Source organism: Podarcis gaigeae, assembly GCF_964106915.1.
Source record: "Podarcis gaigeae genome assembly, chromosome: 9".
NCBI lineage: Eukaryota > Metazoa > Chordata > Lepidosauria > Squamata > Lacertidae > Podarcis > Podarcis gaigeae.
The window spans coordinates 49,157,277-49,179,260 of NC_139685.1; the positions used below are offsets into that span (position 1 = coordinate 49,157,277).

At 41.5% G+C, this 21,984-nt stretch overlaps 1 protein-coding gene and 1 long non-coding RNA gene across 6 annotated transcripts in view; one reads left to right on the plus strand and one right to left on the minus strand.

The window, feature by feature from the left end:
• The window catches only part of LOC310852293 (cilia- and flagella-associated protein 337-like), a 29,317-nt gene extending 7,723 nt beyond the window's left edge, over positions 1-21,594 (plus strand). For 2 of the 5 annotated variants that reach the window (XM_083755611.1, XM_083755612.1), the window contains exons 7-26: positions 1,083-1,200; positions 1,537-1,606; positions 3,480-3,723; positions 4,518-4,623; positions 5,884-6,035; positions 6,993-7,095; positions 7,547-7,653; positions 8,693-8,772; positions 8,857-8,914; positions 9,918-9,963; positions 10,996-11,055; positions 11,351-11,513; positions 12,657-12,746; positions 14,074-14,132; positions 15,289-15,430; positions 15,533-15,572; positions 16,580-16,671; positions 17,912-18,066; positions 19,428-19,516; positions 19,962-21,594. In XM_083755611.1, the coding sequence (XP_083611737.1) occupies positions 1,083-1,200; positions 1,537-1,606; positions 3,480-3,723; positions 4,518-4,623; positions 5,884-6,035; positions 6,993-7,095; positions 7,547-7,653; positions 8,693-8,772; positions 8,857-8,914; positions 9,918-9,963; positions 10,996-11,055; positions 11,351-11,513; positions 12,657-12,746; positions 14,074-14,132; positions 15,289-15,430; positions 15,533-15,572; positions 16,580-16,671; positions 17,912-18,066; positions 19,428-19,516; positions 19,962-20,118 (2,131 nt within the window). In that variant the 3' untranslated portion in view covers positions 20,119-21,594. The remainder of the gene's footprint in view (positions 1-1,082; positions 1,201-1,536; positions 1,607-3,479; positions 3,724-4,517; positions 4,624-5,883; positions 6,036-6,992; positions 7,096-7,546; positions 7,654-8,692; positions 8,773-8,856; positions 8,915-9,917; positions 9,964-10,995; positions 11,056-11,350; positions 11,514-12,656; positions 12,747-14,073; positions 14,133-15,288; positions 15,431-15,532; positions 15,573-16,579; positions 16,672-17,911; positions 18,067-19,427; positions 19,517-19,961) is intronic. The other 3 variants (XM_083755613.1, XM_083755614.1, XM_083755615.1) reach the window with 3 other exon arrangements.
• LOC310852592 lies at positions 15,253-16,581 on the minus strand. The gene is made up of 3 exons (XR_014568298.1): positions 16,107-16,581; positions 15,501-15,773; positions 15,253-15,377 (listed from the first exon to the last, which is right to left on the minus strand). It is a non-coding gene; the product is annotated as an uncharacterized lncRNA (long non-coding RNA).
• Positions 21,595-21,984: the final 390 nt, after the last annotated feature.

The window sequence follows — 21,984 nt, forward strand, 5'->3', positions numbered from 1 at the left end:
AGGTAGATGCACCATGCCTTGCTTCATAAATGGCTTCTCTGTAGTCCTTTAAATATATATATATATAATGGTCATATCCACACCATACATTTAAAGCAAATGACTTAACCTAAAGAACCATGGGAGCTGTAGTTTCTTAAGGGTTTAGGAATTGTAGCTTCAGGAACTATACTTTCCAGGATTATTTGGAGGAGGGGATCCATGTGCTTTAAATGCCCATTACATGGTACCTCAGGTTACATACGCTTCAGGTTACAGACTCCGCTAACCCAGAAATAGCACCTCGGGTTAAGAACTTTGCTTCAGGATGAGAACAGAAATCGTGCTCCGGCGGCATGGCAGCAGCAGGAGGCCCCATTAGCTAAAGTGGTACTTCAGGTTAAGAACAGTTTCAGGTTAAGAACAGACCTCCGGAATAAATTACGGTAAGTACCGGTACTTAACCAGAGGTACCACTGTATTTGTGTTTTCAATATATGGTGTGGATGTGACCTTCCACTAACATGGCTGCAATCCACACTGGATGGGTTTGGATGATGTGGAGTCCTCAAAAAAGCATCACCCACAGAATGATGTCAAGTTCACTCCTCTCATGTGCACTGGCGGAGGAAGAGGAGTGCGGGGGGAATGTATCACTCCCGGCAGCATGATCCCAGGAGAGTACTATCATGGCTGCCCCCTGCCTGTGCTGGGTTCCCCGCCCCCACAGGTAGTGCACTCTGCCCCCGCCTGCTCTCTGCCCTCCCCAGTGCCGAAAAATGAAGCTCCGCCACTGCTCGTGTGGAGCTCCCAATTCTGCCCACCAAAATTGTGGGCAGAATTCCCACCAGCGGTAGCCCATTCTGCAGGTAGGGAGAGTGACAGTTATTTGCACGTTTGTTGACACACTTTCTTAAAGCTCCTTTAAAACAAAACACAACAAAACAAAATCTATTGGGGCGTCATTGCATCAAGACAAACTTTGCGAGAATAATTTCCTAGATTGCTAATTCAGAATAATATGTTTGGTGGTGAATCCAATATTGTCTGGGTTTCATTCTTCCATCCTAAGAATGTGTGTGTGTGTGTTCGTGTTCTGATAGGAATTGGACAAAATATCCACCCGTGGAAGGAATCCCAACAATTTCTGCCAATGCTATTTATGAGCAAGAAAATATCACCTTCATTCGCTGGAAGGTTCATAATGACTGGGTGACAAAGGTAAGAGAACTTCAGACATTTGTGCTGTCTTCTACATGTTCAACTACTATCTTCTTTCTGTTAACTGTGAAGGATTCAGATAATTATTTCCCATGAGCAGGTGGGTGCAGTTGTTTGCATCTGCTTTGAAGAGGTTTTTGAGGAGTATTCTTATTTCATGATATTATTTGTAAGATCATTTCTGCACAGCACATCTTACCTCACCTGCTTTTGGGAAGGTTGTGCTTCTCCTTGCGTTCACCAGATTTGCCTTTGTTGCTCCATGGTATTTGCCTGGGATATCCTTGGGACACTCTGAATTTCATAGGATTTTCCTTTGCACATTTGCTATTGCAGATTCAATATATCCCTTCTATGGAATCCATCATCTCTAGTTCAAATGATGATTGCACTGCACTGGTTATAGGTAAGTTGGGCGTTCTCTAGCGGAATAAACATGTCAGAATTTGAAGTTGAAGTAAGATTTAATAAAAGATAGCAGTCATTTCTCCTTCACGTTTTTGAAAGAGGATAGTTTATTTTAGTTGATCTCATTGTTATCCAGCCTATCTTCCAAGGAGGTCAGGGCAACAGATGTGCTTTCTTCTGCTCACTCTCTACTTTGTCTTTTCAAAAGCACTTTCTGCGTAGAGTAGCAAGAAAGATAGGGACCGACCTGTTAAATAGTGGGTAGACATGGCAGACGACACAGCGATTTCTCCAAAGCAGCTCTTTATTTTCAAAACAAATTTTTTTTCCTTCCAGTAGCACCTTAAAGACCAACTAAGTTAGTTCTTGGTATGAGCTTTCGTGTGCATGCACACTTCTTCAGATACGCACACGAAAAGCTCATACCAAGAACTAACTTAGTTGGTCTTTAAGGTGCTACTGGAAGGAAAAAAATTTTGTTTTGACTATGGCAGACCAACACGGCTACCTATCTGTAACTGGAGCTCTTTATTTTGTAAGCTGGAACAGAAAACTGAACAGCAAACAGCTCAGCCGGCCTGCTTTTATAGGCAGCCAGCTATCAACATTGTAGCAACAACAACCCAGGGTTTCCCGCCTAAAATAACTGACGTGGACCTGAGTGAAAACTATCTACAGTATCCCCCTGCTGGCCCAGGGTGAGAACTTCAGTACATAACACGACCTAAGGACTCAACCAGAGTCACGTGACTCAAATGGTTGAACAATGTTTTGAACCCAGGTACTCTTGGTTGTAGTCCGCATTCCACTATGTTATTCCTCCCCCAACAAATGTGCAGAAAATTTGTTCATAGGAGCATAATAATAATAATAATAATAATAATAATAATAATTTTATTTACTCTTGACCTGAAACAAAGAGACGCCTTATACCAAATCAGACACCTGGTCCATCTAGCTCAGTATTGTCAACAGTAATTGGCAGAGGATCTCTATGGTTTCAAGTCAAGAGTGTTTCCCAGCCCTACGTGGAAGCACCAAGCAGTGAACCTGGGAGTAGAGGATCAGTCAGTTTCGTTTCTCTCTGTTTCTCAGTTGCGCACCCCGGAAATGATGTCTTTCAGCTTCTGCCTTCTGGAAGAAGGTACAGGGTTATAAAGACTAGGACTAGCCGTCTGAGAAACAGTTTCTATCCAAATGCAATTTTGGTTTTAAACGCAGTGTAAGGTAGTCTCTATGGGAGTATCTTGTATTTAATTATGGGGTATCAGAGTTTTTAGGGGGTTGACCAGGCTGGGATAGCAGGCTTGTTGGTTTTTGAATGTCTGATGTAGATTTTTTCAGTTTCGTTGTTCTGTATGGGACAATGGCAATAAAGATTATCGTATCGTATCGTATGTCTCCCAATCTTAAATTCAGTTGTCGACATTTTGCAGCAATTTGCAGTTTTCCTTCTTAATTGTTTTTCATGAAAATTCATCAGCATTTTAGTATGAATTTCTCCTAATAAGCACATTTGCACATGAAGTTTTGACTCATGTGCACATTTTTGCAAGCAAGTTCCCTAATATATGCATTTTTGTAAACATTAGTTGCAGAACTGCATTGGATCAATGTGAATTTTGAAGGATAGCTGTGTTTCAGCTTGCATATTATTTTGGAAAGTGTGAATTTGATAGATTTGGCTTTAAATGCACACTGAATCAAATTTCTCCTCCCTGGCGACCTGGAACTTTGCATGGAAAGCGTATGCTCTACCACCTGAGCTTACAGCCCTTTCCTAGGAATGGAATCAATTCTCTCTCTACCTCGAGGGCTTTCAGTTTGTCTTCCTTCCCTTCCCATGCAATTCTTCTATTTTCTTGTCACAGGTTATGTTAGCAGAACCAAAAATGTGAAGCATCGCTTGAAAATTCTGATGGGTTCTAGCACTGTCAGCCATAACAAATTCGCCCCACAAGCTACTTCTTCTCCAGCAAGGCGCTTTCAGTGTGATGAATCTGTTTTTAAGGTGCACAAAGGAGTCAAGACCTTTGACTTCTGCAGAGAAAGCAATATTCTTGTGACTGGTGGTTTGGACCGGAATATCCGTCTATGGAACCCTTATGTCCCTGGGTAAATAAAGCTAAATGGGTTAAAACTTGCCTATTTCTATCCTTTTGCTAGCTGATGGCTTTGAGGTATTTTTTTAAAGCTATCATTATGTTGTTCCAATGCAAACGTTCTTCACAGAAGAGCAAACCTTTAAAGAATAGTTCCAAACCGTAATGTGTATATGTGCATGTGTTTGCAACTGCAAGCTCTTATGTTTCAGCCCTAAACATATGTAAAAGTGAAAATACCGGTACTTTCTTGGTAAGTCTTTTGGATAATTCTGTTGTCTATAGAATGTGCATATTGCTTCTACACAGAGTGCATCAGAACAGGGCCCTGCCCTGAGGAGCTTACAATTTAAATAAAAAGAATATAAAGTGGAGGTAGAGAAGCAGCAGGTGGTTGACTCAATGACAATTAACCTTCCCCGTGACAAAGTGTTATTAGATGGATTTCACACATGCCACCCAAAAGCACGTCTGAGGCTCTCTCATGCTATTCATGAGCATACGTGGCGGACAGAAATGCAGTTTTCAATGCACTTTTAAATGGATTGGTGGCTGTGCAGGAGGTGTATTCACAATTGCATTTCAACCTTACTGTGAATGGAAGTGCTCATAGCTGTCAACTTTCCCCTTTTTTTAAGGGAAATTCCCTTATTCCGAATAGGATTCCTCACAAGAAAAGGGGAAAGTTGACAGCTGTGGGAAGTGCTTTATCTTATTAATTTTACAGAAATCTATAGGCTCTCTGATGCTTGATTGCTGAGCAAATTACTCCTAAGTTAACCAAAAATATGTTTGCCACTACACTAGGTGGCCGATTGCAATACTGCGAGGACATACTTCCCCAGTTGGTTTCCTATGCATTGCTCATGGCAGTACAAATATTTTATCAGTTTCTCTGGACAGCACCATCAAGGTAAGGGTTTTGATCGGCAATGAACTACTTGGTTTTTTTACTACTACTACTAGTACAGCTTGTATACCACCCTTCATCCAAAGACCCCAGGGCAGTTCACAACAGAAAGATGCAAAATGAGAATACAAAATACATAATAAAACAAAAACAAACCAATAACCCCAGCCCACAAACACATAAAAAACCCATAGAATGTTCATCAGTCAAATGCCTGCTTGAAGAGAAACATTTTTGCTTGGCACCTGAAGATATGTAATGATGGCACCAGGCGAGCCTTCCTAGGGAGAGCATTCCACAAATGGGACAGGCTATGACCACATAGCCTGGATTCTGTGGATTGTCTATAATAAGTGTGTCTAAGTACAGATCTCTGTGTGCTCTGCCACTGAACTATCGTGCCTCCTCCGCTTGCATCAAACACAGAACAAAACCTGCAGATCCCTGCAAAGGTTTCTTCAGTGTGGTATCATATGCAATTGCCATGGTGTCATATGAACTTGCCAGTCATGCTTGTCTCATATGCCAGATGGCCTATTCATCCCAAGCAAGGAGTCACTATAATGTCCGGGGGTGGGGGCGGAGATGTCACAACTCGGGCAATCAGACACACACTGAAATGCTGGTTTGGGCTTTTCTCTCTGTGTGTGGTTTAGATTCCCAGATACAGGATTTTGCAACATATGGTCTACCTAACACCTGAAACCGGCATGGAATGTTTAGTAGTGTCAGAGTCAGTGATCAGTGCTAAAAAGTAGAAGGAAGGGTGGATGGAGATAATGGTAGCCATAGAACTAAACCTCTGCACAAGTAGCTACCTCTTCCTAGAGGTACAGTTCGCACTTCCAGTGTTGCAATATGATTGCTTCTCAATTTGCTAGAAAGGAAGTAACAGCTGGAGGCTTCCTTAGGTGTTCGGTGAATCCATTTTTCTCTCACACAATTTTATCCGCATGTGTTATTGAACAACCACTAAGTGCTAATAGGTCTTATCAGTCACGAAGAATGGCAAATCACTGTTTTCACTTGTAAGATTTCACTTTTCTGAAAGTTCTGCCTCATGGAACTCAAAATCTTAATGTCTTAATACCTGGGAAAGAATTGGGGGAGATATATTTATATATTGTGACAATCTCAGGAGATAACTGGGCTGATCAATTTATTTTTTCAATCATTTACCATGGGACAGTTTTTGTACTATCAGGGCAATAGATTTGTGATATGGGTGACAGCTTTTCTGAACTCGTATATTTCTTCTCAAAGGTTTGGGATATTGAAGACCATTCCTGCCTCCTCACAGTCATGCCCAAAGCCAGCCAAATCAGAGGGGAGATGGAAGCCTGCTACTTTTCACCTGACTTGCAAGCCCTTTATGTTGCAGCTGAAACTTTTGGGCTCCTACAATTCCAATATAAGTAGGCAAACAATATACCAATCTGCTGTAGACATTGAGGCAAGCACAATCTATACATAGTTTCTTCTATGGGCAGTGTGTTTGAATATTACTACATAAAATCAAATGGGTGGTGACCAATACATTGCTCCATGTAGAAGAGACATCAAAAACACATACGTTATGCAAGCACTAACTTGAACAGCATTATTTAAATCAAAATTTACTATAGAGCGGGGTTTCCTAAACTTGGGTCTCCATCTGTTTCTGAACTACAATTCCCATCACCCCTGTCCTGCTAGCTAGGGATGATGGAGGTTGTAGTCCAAAAACAGCTGGATACCCAAGTTTGGAAAACCCTGCTCTAGAGCAAGGCCCCCCACCGCCACTGCCTGTGATTCTTGCTTTGACACTCAAAGTGGTCAAAACAGCACAAACAAATAAGAAGTCCTGATTATAGCCCCACGTGTATCTCTTTTGGATTTAGATAAAACCAGAGTCAGATATTTTCCTAGTCACGCAGTTCTCCAATTCATGGCATTAAAAGAACTGTAAGTGTCTGCCCTGGAAAATATATTGAGATTAAAACATGCCCATATTCAGGCCATTTTCAGATGACTGGTTTGTGAAGCCATGAAACAGTGCTCTCCTTTGCCCCTTCTCTCCTCCTGCTGCAAATCCTTGTTTGCATGAAATCAGAGTTTTCTGTTGCATCTGAACCAGGGAGCTCTGGGTGAGTGTTAGTATACAAACCAGGAAAGTGAATTGTTAACTGTCATTAAGGCAGAGTGTCCCCAGTTTGGATGTAGCAGGAGACTCTGGTTTAATGCACATCAGGAGCTTCACACTAAAACTGGGTCACCTATCCATGGCACTCATGCACAGCTTCATAAATCATGGTTTATGAACCCTGGGATAATCATCTGAACGCCGTCCCGGTGTACTTCTCCTCTTCGTCATCTTGTGTTATCTTTTTCAGGGAGAATCAGAACCAAGAATCAGGCACATCCCATAACAAGCCTATCTTTTGCTGCCAGTATAACCAGCAACTGCAGCATGTGATTAGTTGCTCAGAAGACTCCGTAAGTAACCCTGAGACTGTGACCCAGTTTGTGTGCAACATTCCTGGCCTTACAAACCATCATTTATTAGCCATAGAATTAGTATCAGGTACACACAGTCCCTCTTTGCCCTTTATTTTGCCTTGCCTTTCCCCTTTGTGCTGGTTTCGGAATTCTTGCCATACCCAAGTGGTAGCAAGCAGGGCTTGAAAAGCCAGCTTTAGGACAAAGAGGTGGATTCTGATGCCTTTACTCCCTGCTGTCCCAGTTCAGGTGAAACTTTTGCATCTTCAACAGTTAATGCTAATTTTATTCTGAATTTTAGAAATAGTTTCTAGGCATCTTTTCTTGTGACCTTTAAGCTTCCTCCTCTCCTCTCTTTATGTTTGTTTATTTATTTATTTATTCAGCACAAGAGAAGAGAGATCAGTCCTCAGTTCCCCATTCCTATCCCTTTTATTTCTTCTAATAGGTTATAAAAGTGTGGGATCTTAAAACTGGACAGCTGATTGTTAAAGTACATGAAGCTCATGGAGGAGCTGCTATAACTTGCATGGCCTTAGATGCCATTGGAAAGAGGTATTCAAATATCTAGTTATCATCAGATTATCACAATTACACCTTCTCACCTCCAAAGGTCACACCTCCACCACCAGGGTTTTGGAGGCAAGGAGGTATAATTTGTTGAGGCTGGCTTGTGTCTCATTTGTTTCTATTTTCTGTTGTTTTAATTTATGCTGTGTTTGTACCGATGTCCTAATTGATTGTAGAAATAGGTATTGGTGTGTTTTAATGCTTTGCATTAAAACTGTATTGTGTAGGGCAGTCTAGAAATATATATGCACACGCACTTGCATCCATGCACACTCACAGAGATAGATCTACAAGAGCAGCCAGCAGGGAAGGGCAGCAGTGCTTACCTGACCTCCCAGGATGTGTGTTGATTCAGCTTCCCAGGAGGTGAAGAATAAGGGTGCAAGGAGGTTGAATTCACTGGTACTGCATCAATCTCCCCACACCTTGTCCCATTGCCTCCTGGAAAGCTGCGGAGATGCTTCTGGCAGGTAGGTACCACCAGCCACACCTATAGATACAGGTAGAGTTGAGTTGTGTTCTCCTTGCTCCTTATTATGATATTCTCCAGCTGTCAAACTTAGAGCTCTTTCAGAGTTAGTTATTTTGAAGGGCGGGTGGGTAATAATATCCAGGTAGGAAAACGCTTCTGATGCATTCATGGAATGAGCAGATGTTAAGTTTATCAGTGTCTGTTCTGTTATCTATGGACACCCCGCCCCCACTCCCCGCCCCCAAGCCTACTTTCTCACTATTAGCAGGTCTAGGGAGTTCTTGTCAGCAGGTCCCCTGTTGGGACGGTGAGTCATCAACAGATGCCCAGCCATGCCAATACTTGATCCTGAGCATCAGAAGATTGATGTAGATATGTGTGGGTGGGAAGCATCAACGATGCAGTGTGCACAGCATGATCAGCAGGAGGTACAAAGCCAGTAAGCTGAATAGACAACAGTTTTACCAACAATTTTCTATACTGTCAGTTGTCATTAATTCAATTGCCAGTTTGCAATTCCATTACAACGAACAGTTTCCCCCTGCTGTCTAGGTTGATCACTGGTGGCGCAGATGGCAGTCTGAAGAAATGGGATAGCAGCACCCTTGGATACATGCATACCATTAAGCAAGGTAGAGAGCTAATGGCCAGCCTCTTAGTTTCTCTGATATTTTGCCAGCAACTGCAACATGATCATCATTTGCTCTCTCTTTCAGCTATCAGTTCGGCTGATGAAGTCACTGCTTGCACCTATGCTGATCTTTACGACAACAGGTACAAAGGATGTTGTTGTTTCAATTTTAAAAATGAAAAGTATAAATGGCTAAGAAAATACAAGTAAGCTGGGAAGAGGTCTGTACCGAATGATCTTATAAGAATAATTTGGACACCTGCAAGATGGACGTTTCAGACAAGTCAGCCAGTTGAAACACACATAAACTCTGGCAGCATAGAAAAGTATTGAAGTTACCCAATAAGTCTTCAGGAAAGGCTGTGCATATTTTGTATGCAATTTGCATGGGTGGGGAACCTGTGGCCCCGCAGATGTTGCTAGACTCCAGTTACCATAATTTCTGACCATAGGCTATACTTCCTGGGGCTAGACTTCAAGTCCAACAACATCTGGGAAGATACAGCTTTCTCCTCCCTCCTTTTGCACACTTACTTGGCAGTAACGCAAATAAAAAATAGAGAGTTTTACCTCGGAGTAAGAATTTTATGAGACATACTTGCAGCTGAGTGTTTGGGTTTCCAACATTAGTGTTTTAAACTTACAGTGGTACCTTGGTACTTGAATGGCTTAGTTGTCAAATAAATTGGCTCCTGAACGCTGCAAACCTGGAAGTAAGTGTTCCAGTTTTCAAATGTTTTTTAGAAGCTGAATGTCCAACATGGCTTCCGCTTGAGTGCAGGAAGCTCCTGCAGCCAATTGGAAGCTGTGCCAATTGGTTTTCAAACGGTTTCGGGAGTCAAACGACTCCCGGAATGGATTAAGTTCAAGAACCAAGGTACCACTGTGGTGTATTTATAGCCCTTACACTTGCTGAGAATACATGTAACACTTGTGATGGTGGGTACAGGTAGATTAAGGATGATAAATCATGCCAGTCAGCGCGAAATAAGTCATTGTTTGTTAAGCTTCTGGATTTTTGTATACATATGAAAATCAGTGATGCCACACTGCTTATGTAGTTGTTTCCTTTTGGAATCCAACACAAAAGGGGTTATATTAGAATTGGCTTTCCTCTTGAAATAACACATTTCAATTTTTTAAAAGATACATCATCTCTGTTGGATTGGGACAGAAGATCAGTATTTTCCCAGTAAGTATAAATAAATGTTAAGTCTAGCTGCTCCACTATAAGATGTTGGGGAGGCCAAAAATGGGAAATTTTAGGTGTTCCACAATGAACTCAGTAAGAAATTGGAAGCCCAGAATAACTATACCAGCATTGTGCACCCGAAAGATGGACAGGCATCTAATATGGAAAATGACTTGTTCAGGATAATGGACACCTGTCTGGGCAGGTTTTTCGAATGTTTTTTGTCTGATCAGTTCAAGGAGCTTTTCCTTACAGCCAATGACTTCTTTGAGTAGTATGAACAGTTCCCATTCCCTCTTAACACTACAGACATGAACAGAAAGTGTGATGTCTATATGTGCATAAGTATGATTGGTTTATTGGAGGCTATTAGTAATGTCAACTACATGTTCAAAGGCAGAATGCTTCTAACACATGCCAGGGAGCACAACTGGGAGTGGGGTGTTTCCTTCAAGATATCCCATGTAGGCTTCCTCGAGGCATCTGATGGGTCACTGGAGGAAGTTTTGGGGAATGACTGTAGCTCAGGGACAGGGCACAGTCTTTATGTGCAGAAGGTCCTAGGTTCAGTCACCAAGTAGGGTTGGGAAACACCTCTGTCTGAAACCAAAGTGAGCTAATGCCACAATACACATCTGGTTGGATTGATGGTGTGGCTTGGTATAAAACAGTTTCCTATGCTCATTTCTAAGTATGATGCCAAATTATATGGACCTTTGGTCTAACCCAGTTGGCTGTTATTATGTTTCTAATCTCTATTATATGGTCCCCCCCCCCCAATCAGAATAGCCTTGAGTCTACAGCTGATCCTGCCTACCCCATGGATGTAAATGAAAGGCAAAGTTGTCTGACAATATTTTTCATCTATAGCTTCAGCATTGCCTTTTTCTAGAAATATGAGTAGCACCAGTAGCACTGCTTCAACATACATTATTAACCTATGTTTAAGTAAAACAATTTTTTTTTGTTTATCCATAAAAGAATTATGAATCTCTGGAACTAAAGATGGAACTGAAAAGTTTTTAATTTCAGGATATTGATGATGAAGTCGTTGAAGGATCATACCCACAACTGGACTGGATTAGAAGTATGGTAGGACATTAACTTGCAGTGAGAAATGGTAGTTAAACATGAATAAAAGTTGAAAAGATTTCTATATGAATTTGCTTAGAGCAGGGGCAGGGCCACAAAAATGTTGCTGAACTACAACATCTGTTATCCCTGCCAAATAGCCATGCTGGATGGGACTGATGAGACTTGGGAGACCAATAACATGTGGAGAGCCAGAGATTCTTTACTCTTAGTTTAGAGCATAAGATACATCCCATGTGTGCTTGATAGGGCAATGACGGCATGAGAATGACCACTTTGCCATTGCACCATGCAGGAACAGGGCCACAAGGACGATATTTTATGTTTAGCTTCGTGTCCTCCACATTTCTTGGCCACTTCTAGTTTTGATGGTGAAGTTCTCATATGGAATCTGCTATCGGGACATCTCTGCAGCCGTCTTCATGCTGTAGACAGAGCAGCAAGGGAAGGAGAAACAGGTGAGTAGGATTAGACCTTTTGCTGTGCTAAAATAAAAGCTTGAACTCACAAGGTGTGGTGAGAGAAGTGAAAAGCAAAGTATGTACAGTGTCAGTAATGAAAATGTTTTTAAAATGGATTTCTTGTCTGCGCCACCATAAATGGTAAAAAAAAATCTCTGGTAGTTGGAGTAAATTGCACAGTGAGCTACAACCACTGCACAAACCTAGCTGACCAGGCAATAACTACTTGAAGCCATTTAAATATTATTCTGTGTGACAGCCACAGTATGTGCAAATTCCAGCCCCCATTGTTGTTGCTACATATTTTAAAGGGGAAAGTGGCTATGTTGATACACACAGGGTTGTTTTTATCTGGGTCTCCATTTCCAAGTACAAAATGTTGAGTTAAAAGCCGCCCTGAAATTAGACTCCCAAGTCATTTGGTGTGTTTTCAAATCACAAGATGAACCAAGTTTTTTTTAATCTGGGTCTCCATTTCCAAGTACAAAATGTTGAGTTAAAAGCCGCCCTGAAATTAGACTCCCAAGTCATTTGGTGTGTTTTCAAATTACAATACGAATCAAGCAGATTGAGGAAGCTGTGAGCAAATTTTACTATGTGACAAGGTGCTACACCTTTACCTGACATACGGCAACATCCTCCCACACAGAACAATTAAAGCCGCTCTCCAAGGAGTGGTAATCATATGCACAGGTGGCCTCCATCTGCCTCCACTACTGACACCAGTCTCCCTGCCTGCTCGCATAGTTGGTAAATGTTAGATGTGCACCATCTCAAGCCTGGACTGAGGGTGCTTCCTGTGAGAGTTTATTGTAGGAGCGCAGAGTCCACACAATGGAAATGTCACCCAATTGCCAGCCTCTGTGTACCTGCAGGTATATGTACCTGTGCCATCAATTGCGGATAACACCTGTTGCCCACAAGAACTTATTCAGTAATAAATTTGCTAGTTTTGATGGTGCCACAAACCTGTGTGTGAGAGGAAGTGTCTTGTGGAGTCTCCCACTGTACCTGGGCGAGCTGGGCTTGGCTTTACAGATTACAACAGTGAAATGCATTGCTGACAAATATCCTGTGCTGGTGTGAGATTGTGGAAATTTTGCTGGAAATGCTTTAATGGTTCTTTTTGTCCCCTCCCAGAGGATTTAACCATCAATAAAATCATTTTCCTCTTATCAAGGCTGGAAAAGAAGAAAACAGCTGCAATGTTAGTGGCTAGTGGACCTAGAGGTAAAGACAAAAGTAAGATAGATAGATAGATAGATAGATAGATAGATAGATAGATAGATAGATAGATAGATAGATAGATATAGATGATAGAGTGGGGCTGGGGTTCAGAGGCCTACATATGCTTAGATCCCATATTCTTCTCACGGCTCCAGGTGCTCACCAAAAACCTGCTCAGTGATTGGGGAACCCTTCAAAATGGCTGCCAATGCAGTGCAAGGGGCTGCAGTCCAAAGGGTGTTTCAGGGCCAGGCTAGGCAGGACACCATTCATACAACTATCAATTGTGTGAAAGGTGATTTGGGAGGCTGGGGACTTCAGCCTTGCTGCATTCCTCACACCATACATTTAAAGAACATTGCTTCCCCACCCCCTGAAATCTGGGAACTGCAGTTTACTCCTCACAGAGCTATAATTCCTAGCACCCATAACAAACTACAGTTCCTGGGATTCTTTAGGAGAAACAAAGCGTTTTAAATGTTGGTGTGGATGTCATCCAACTATTGTTATTGGGAGAAAAAAACTCCCATTGCAGCCATTAGAGCTTTCCTCCCAATCCATATATCAGGCAAGCATGGCAGGGAGGTGGGGGGAAACACCCCGATGGCACCTGAGGCTGTCGTAAGTTGCAGCACTTGTGACTTTGATGGTGTAGCACTGTGGCCAATCAGGTGGAGCCCCCAGTCCAAAGCTCACCTCCGCCATTAACTCAATGGCTTTAGGTAAGAGTCTTTCCCTCTCCCTCTCTCCTTTAGTCCCCCCATTTGCAATATGGGAGAGAATAATCCTGATTTACATGGTTACTGTAAGGATGACAGTTATCTAATGCACAGGAAGCACTTCGAAGCACCTGAGAGTGATACCCAAATACAAAATATTATTAAGAGGATGTTGTTCAACCATTGACACTTAAGAGGCAATGCCTCTTAAGATTAGTGCTGTTGAAAGAAGCACTCAGATCAAACAGGCATTTTAGCAAGGGAGATCCTTTCTTAAGAAAGGCAACTCAAAATTTCTTCCTTGTGCCAACTGCATATTGGGAAGAGGCTTTAGGCCTTGCGTCAGTACCTAGATTTGTGGGAGGATGTTACTCTGTAGAAGCTTTCTGAAAGAGTCTGTATAGAGCCTATTGTGTGACCATTGTAGGGTGAGAATGAACATATCAGTACAGAGAAAAAATTCAGGTTTCAGAGTTTCTAGCAGAAAACCAACACTCCCCACCCCACCCCCAACCACAGGGCAGACTTCTACTTTAAGGGGGGAATGCAGAAAATCTCATTTTCATCTTTGTGATACTGTTATTGATACCGTGATTGCTGTTATTTCCCAGGTTATATTGCATTCTGGAATATATATGGCCGTGGGAGACTTTTTGCTTATTTCTCTAGTGTAAGTGCTGCTCATTTTCTGGAAAAATGTTTTATATGTTGCTAATTTCCATTTGTAAGGCCTCTGTATGTTTTTATTAGTGCTGTGAGATTCCTAACAGTTTGGAAACAAACAAAATAAGAACTAGATCTTTAAATAAGTCATAACTGGAAGTGGCACACATTCATTTAGGTTGCAATCCTAAACAGCAAGGCTAGGTAGGTAGTGGTCCTCCAGATGTTGCTAGATCACAACTCGTATCTTTGCAGACCACTGTCCATGCTGGAGTCCAGCAACATCTGGAATGTCATAGGTTCCCTTCCCCTGCTAGCTACACTTACTGGGGGAGTAAGCCCCATTGCATGCAGTAGGGTCAACTTCTGTGTAAATATGCATAGGATTGCTCTGTGCATTAGGGCTTTGCCTGTATCCTCTTCTGACTTTTCATAGGATGGTAGTCTAAGCATCAAGGTGAACCCAGAGACAGTGCTAGCCCAGGGCATTTTGCGATCAGAGACAAAGGACAAGATGCCACCCTGCTGCTTCCACATACAGAAGCTAGATAGACTGAGAGCTGACTCTCAGTGGTATCCCTCCCTGAGGGCAACAGGTTACTTTAGGGGATACAGAGTATGGGGCATGCACAACCCTATCCCCTCGAACAACCCTGTTTGCATAGCGCAAAACCATGGGTTGGTATTACATTAGAAGCAACCCAATAGGTAACATAATGTGCAATCAAAATAAAGAGTTAACAAAAGCCTATTGATAGTTGGGCTGGATCCATGCATTTCACATGTTTGCTTGACTTAAGGGCAACCTTAAAATGTAGGCACTTCTTGCCTGTGTGTGCCGAAATTGCACTTAAAATCTCACCACATGCACCAACTGAAATGCAAAACTAATCATTCACCAAAAGTGACACAAGTAACGAAGTGCTCCTTAGAGTGCAAAGAAGCTTCAATCCAACGCACCCTTCTAGGCAGGGCAGGGAGTGAGTTCCATTGAACTCGGCTGAATTTATTTCTGAGAACATCATCACAGAATTATGCTGTTAGTCCTCCCTCTTGAGAGTAAAAATAAAATAATGCATTTCCGCCACAACTTTAGTATTGAAGCTTCTGCAATCCAGCATACACGATTGTTATTTATTTTATTTATTTTTCCTTGCTTGCAGTCAAGAGAGAGATCCACAGTCAGTGACGTGGCAGTTGATGACAAGGACTTCCTCTTGTGTGCAGGAGACCAACTGGGCTTTCTCTATATCTGGAACATTGCAGAATATGCCATTAATGGCCCAGAAGCCAAGCCACCAGTTTGTGAGAGAAACATTTTTATTCAAAACCCAAATGTTTCATATTTGCTCCCGAGTGTACAGTATGTCCTTACCTTAGTCTCCCCTCCTTCTTTTTTTCAAATAGTACTTCACAGCTGGAACACTCACAACTGCAGCATAACCAGGTAAGATACGCTGAGGAACACAAGGCCCATGAGGAAAGCTGGCGAATCCAATGGGGACAAGCTCCCTTTACTTACATCTTAGGCCCCCTTCTCATGGTGCACTGGTGGTGGCAGTGTAGCACTTTTGCCTGCACTGCCTGTTTGGGTAGGAAAGCACAGATCCTGTAGAAGAGCAATGGGGAGCTGGATTCAGACAGTGCACTGTTGGAGATAAGCAGTGTCCAGTGCACAGCGGAATGATGAAAAGTACGTGCCAACATGCTCTATATTACTTTATTTACACTTCAAAGCTGGTAGTTTACAGAAAAAACATCTTCCCTCTGCCGGAGCAGAGAAAGGCATCCTCTCTCCTCTAAAGCACGGAGAGAAATCACACTGAACTGCAAAGAACAGTGAAAAACAGGAAACCAGTGTACGTCACATCCAGTCTCCTTTCCCGTGAGAAAACCCAACAGCACTTGACTGCGGAATGTAAACATTGTCTTGTGACAAGCACTTCGCTGCTCAGTGAAGGAAGCAGAAACCAACATGCACTGGGTGCTTATCTCCCTCCCCCCATCCCAATGGGCCAACTTTGAAAGGCACACGACATCACAATGACATTTGAAAGGCACATGACACCACAATGTCATTAGGTGACTGTTTTTCCCTATCACCATGCAAGGTGCCTTGCAAGCCACAACTATCAGCACTGTGCTTTGCAAGTCCTGAGCATCAGCCGGTTGTCTACGCTGGCAAAGTACTGTGTATGGCAGGGCTTTGTACAAACCCCCTTTTGGCTCAACTGCGTCTTTATTTGCCCCACACGTGACATCATATATGATGTCGGAAGTTGGGCATGTGGGTATGGCTTGGCATCGAGGAGTTCTATGAGTGTTGCCATTCTAGTTGTGGAAAGAACTTGAGAAACAAGATGTTTAAGAGAGTAAGGAAATTCCACAGCAGTGCCTATTTTCAGAGCAGTTGTCAATATAACAAACTAAACCCATTTTCTTTTTCCAATGGAGTAGCATCAGCCTTATGAATGAGCACCAGCTTCTCCTCACTACTTCTTTAGACTATAATGCAAAGTTGTGGAGCCTAAAAGGGGAATATATAGGTAAGATTTAATTTTAGATGGTAATACATATACATTATTACACACTACTCCAATCTCCCAGCAGTGTGAGATTCCAAGTGCTTACCCAGGGTTCATGTTTCCTTTTGGTAATGAGGTACAGTGGAAGCTGTGGTCTCTTTGATATATGGTTTATTTACACATATATACAACTTAAGCCTACAGTGGAGGGGTTCACAGCATCAACAACCCAAGAGTATTGTTTCCTTCATAGCAGCAGCCTTTAATTCAAACAGAAACCAAACATCGTGCTGTGCCTTTCTGGCTTTCCTTCTAGATCACAACATTACCAAACTCAACTCTAAACTCTGGCTTTTGGCGTTCTCACTATCTGTGAGTTGAGGGGCCCTACCTATTTGCTGTATTGCACAGAGCCCCCTTAATCCTATGTTCTCTTAATGGCCCATCACCCAGGCAATTATCTCATCACGAAGCTAGCCTGGCTTACATTTTGACACCTGTTGGACCCAGGAATAAGGTGTTGCACACACAAACTGATAACTATACACACTGCATGATCTGTCTGCAACCCACATACCCTGATCCTGTTTTTGCCACATCAAACTTTCTCTGATTGCATCTGGAATGGAACCATCACCAATGCATTGTCAAAGAGCAGAAGTCTATCAATTGCTACTAACCATGATGGCTACTGCTTGTCCTCCACAGTTGAGGCAGTAATGCTTTTGCACACGTCTCTGGAAGGCATAGGGCTGGAGATTGCTCTTGTGCTCGGGTCCGGCTTGCTGGTCTCCTACAAGCATGCTCATAGGTGTCCACTGTGAGAGCAGGATGCTGGTCTAGGTGGGCCATTGGCCTGATCCTGCAAGCTCTCGTTATGTTCTTATGTGGTTGTTCATTCCCTAGTACTGTAACAGTGGTTTTGGTTTTTTGAAAGCTTTATTTTGGGTTGTATCCAATCAAGTTACTCAGTTAGCAGGTCTTCCACCTGCACAATGGGATTTCCTCTTCCTTTACACTCCTGTTGTCCTCCCAAATCTGTCCTGTGGTTTTCTCCAACCCTTTGGAGCAGATTGGTTGGGGGAGGCAGGGAGCAGAAATTTCATTGCTCAGGCAGATGTTTTTATCTAACAGGACAACTTGGTTGGATATAGTCCTTTGTCTACATGCAAGTAAAAACTGAAGATATGCATAACAGAGAAGATTCTGAGGTTGTCAAGTATAGCATTTTAAAGTAACTTTACTTTTTTTTTAAAAAAAGGTACATTTGGTCAAAGAGAACCATGGAACATAAAAAAGAAGTCATCTTGGGGACTATCAGAATCCAACCCAAGTTCAGAAACTACCTCTGACTCTTTTGGACAGGAATCTACAAGAACCTTTGACACACAGAAGAAATCCAAGATGGATGCTGAGGTAGGAATATTATCATCACTGGGCAGTATTTGAGTTTTATTTAGAGCAGACACATTGAAATTAATGAACATGACTAAGTTAGGTCCATTAATTTCAAAAGGTCCACTATGATTAAAAGTTATGGTAGCTGAGTATATCCCCTTGTCTTGTCTTTACATAAGCATTTGGCTTCATTACCATCTAGCTCCTGTCCCCAAGCCAGGTATACTATATTCCTGATAAGGATAACATTTCATGTATCTGATGAAGTGGCCTGCAGCCAATGAAATACTCAGCAGTATACTCCCCATCCCCAAGCTCAATATTTCTTGAGATGTGAAACTACATAGCTTTTTATATCTGGGCAGATCTGCGATTTTTGTAAGTCTCTGATAAGTATAATGAAAAATATGAAGAATCAGAAAATGGGATAAAATTTAATGTAGTGTTCACTGAGTACTGTATTGGTCCTCTGCCTTCTTCTCAGCTCTTTTTATGGAAATGAATGCTTTATGCCTGCTTGACACGTGGAGGGACTGGAAAACAGCATGATTTTCAGAATATATATATATTTTTTAAAACTATTATGTTGGCTTATCCTGGTTTTGCTACTTTTTTTGCCTGCTCCAGCAGCTTCTAACAAAATAAAATTATTGTAACAAAATAAAAATAAAAAGTAAAATTGATTTGAAATTGTCTAAAAAACCCTGTTCTTTTAATATACCAAACATAATGGCTAAACACATTATACACAATACTTTCAGTTACAGATAGGTAGCCGTGGTCTGCCATAGTCAAAACAAAAAAAAAATCCTTACAGTAGCACCTTAAAGACCAACTAAGTTAGTCGTCAACAGGCTCATCACAGCTATCTGCCAATCACCCATTCCCACCACCCTTCTGAGTAATACCCCTCCCCACCTTCTCACTATATAGAAGGGTCTGGAAACTTCTGTTTCAGTGTATCTGAAGCAGTGTGTATGCACACGAAAGCTCATACCAAGAACTAACTTAGTTGGTCTTTAAGGTGCTACTGTAAGGAATTTTTTTTTTGTTTACACAATACTTTGTTACTTTCGGAACAAAAAAATTTTTTTTGATCTGTAATATATGTTTTATAGAAAGTAATTTACTACCTTGCAACCATTTTATTACCCTTTCTCAGTCCTACTGCTACTATCACCCTTTGCTTCGAAGCTAAAATTATACTGCACAATTGTGTCACCAACTCACCCCACAGGTTCTTTCTTCCTTCTGGGAAAGCCTTGTAATTATAGTTGCTGTTTCACCAAAAACCTTTATTTTCTGGGAAATCATTGCCCCCTGTGTACTTTGAGGGCACTTCTCTGCCCAGCGTAAATGAGTGGTATGTTATCCCATAGATGATTTGGGACACTTGCACTTCAAAGATGGTAACAGATGATGAACTTGCTGAAGAATTGAAGCAAAGGCAGATAGACAGACTACACAGGTGTGTACAACTTGGATTTAAATCCTCTTTATTCACCGACAACATACTGGCCCATACTAGGTTAATTTAACAGATATGCGAGTCTTGCATGGCGTAATAGAATGCTGCACTTTATAAAAGACACAGGACAACTGAAAATTAAATTTTGTTGACAGATGAGTTCATACTCAAGTGCGCAGTCTGTGTGTTTGATACCGTAGCAACATGTATTTCAAAAAACTGCTTTTTGCATCTACCATTCCCTTTGTGTGCCTTGTTAGTAGTTTCCCAGAAATTATTGGAAGTGATCTGCAGACTCCTAGCTATCCATATAATCTATTCTCTCCCCATTCCCTCACCTAATTTCCCAAATTTAAGGAAGAAGTCTTAATTTTGTATCATTTGGAAAAGTATCCTTCTTACAACTACTAGCCAGAAAGAAACCAGCACACCATTTATCTTTCAGATCAAAGCAGTTCCAGTGGAAACCTATTCAACATGATGCAAACCGAATGAATTCTTATCGCTCTCTTCCACTGTGTGAGTTAGCTGACACACAGCTTGCCTTCCACAAACCAAATCTAGCAGCAGAACTTGATGACCCATTTCAGTTGGAAATTTAACAGCTTCTTGGACAGGCTGCAGGGCAGAGGCAGCCTTTAAGCAACCAAGCAACTTTTCTCAAATGTATGATGTGTAAAAAGCAAGCAGAATTTATAAAGTGTGCTGATGTGTTTTTTTCTGACCAAAGAACTTTGATGGCTGTTAAGAGATCAGTCCTCTTCGTGGACATTAATCCCATTGGTTAGGACAATCATTGTATTACAGTAGCAGATTAAGCTGAAACTAGTGACAATAAAAAAGTCTCAGGGGAACATCACTTCTGGTTCAAGAAGTAGATTTAAATATTTATTATAAATTTTTACACACAATCTCTGGTAAATTAGTGTTGCCACTTGGAAATCAACTGACATATTCATCCATTTGTGCATGATGTCACTATGAAGGATTCCATCCCTTTACATATAAACACTTTGCATACTTAAACACTGCTATAAGGTTATTCAAGCTGAACACACTCCTGTCCCATGGAGACACATTTACATAAGAAAACACACGCTAAATATAAAATGTCTGTAGAACCCTGGCCATGGCAGCTGATTGACTTTAGCTTCAGCTTGTTATGGTGAACTGATTTCCCCAATTCACACCTTCATTTTTCTGTATCTTGAGGTACGTTTATGAGAAAACTAAATGGAGTCACTTTGCAGCTTACAAGAATTGTACCATTTTGCTGTTCACAAGTTTATCCTAACAAAATAGCAAATGGTGGTTTTTTTAATTGGACAATGCAATTTAGCAAGCTTCTGTCCTCCTCATACATACTAATTTAATATATTCACAGGAACCCATTCCAAATTCCAAACTATGGAAATGAATTTGAAATTGCAAAGATCATTCTTCATAATATGATTTTACATTTCTGACTTGAACTTGCTAGCTGGCAGCCTTGGGTATTCTAACTGCTGTTTAAAGTAGCTCTTCTGAAGCAAGGCTGGAAATAAAAGTCTTGTTTTGGAACCTTAGGTATTTCTGTGTGTGTATTGTGTCTGTGTGCAAGAAAGGAAGATAGCAGGAAAGTTTCCACTTATACAGAAAGGTAACTCAAAAAACGACAACATTTGTCTGTAAGATAACAGCTCTGTAGAGAAGCTTGTACTGCGAATTATGGCCTATTAATCTGCTGATTTTTGTAAGATACCTACTTAAATTAAGTAGCAATTAGGAATTAAAATGGAGCGGGGGTTTAGATGAAAAAATTGTGGGAAATTGCAGTCAAACATAATATGCATGATTGCTAGTTACTGCATGAACGGGTTAAGAAAACAGAGCTGTATTCCCAGACTTGGCTATGTCACACACCCTCTTCTCTGATGTGCTAGGAAGCGAAGCCTTCTCTTCCTGTTCTCTCTCTGATCAAGGAGCAAGCTTAGAGCACGCGTTTGAAGTTTTCATTCTGTACATTCTGTCTTCTCCTTGCTGCTGCTTGGATAAATGCATGAATCTGACTTTTTTGTAAGTAAAGCTTTTTAAACTAACAGTGTGTGGTTTGTTCATTGCCAGAGGGGTAAAAAGAAAGGAGTGATGTAGGCAACTACATGGGTTATGAAAAGGGTTTAATAGCCTATATTCCCATGCTATAGTGCTGCTTGGCTTTTGTGAGTTTAAACTCTGCTACTGGGGGCTCTCTCCTGCTGGAGAGTTCATTCAGCCCTGCATTTTGAATCCAGGCACCCAGCCGATTCTTTTATTCATAGCCCCCCAAGGATTCATACCCCCCCCAATTAGTATCAAGGCCTGCATTCCAACTCAGTTAAATAAATACCTATAATTAAATTGTAGCCAATTTAAAATTACACCAAATTTAAGTGAGAAACTAGCTGCTTAAATCAGGCATAGGCAAACTCCGGCCCTCCAGATGCTTGGGA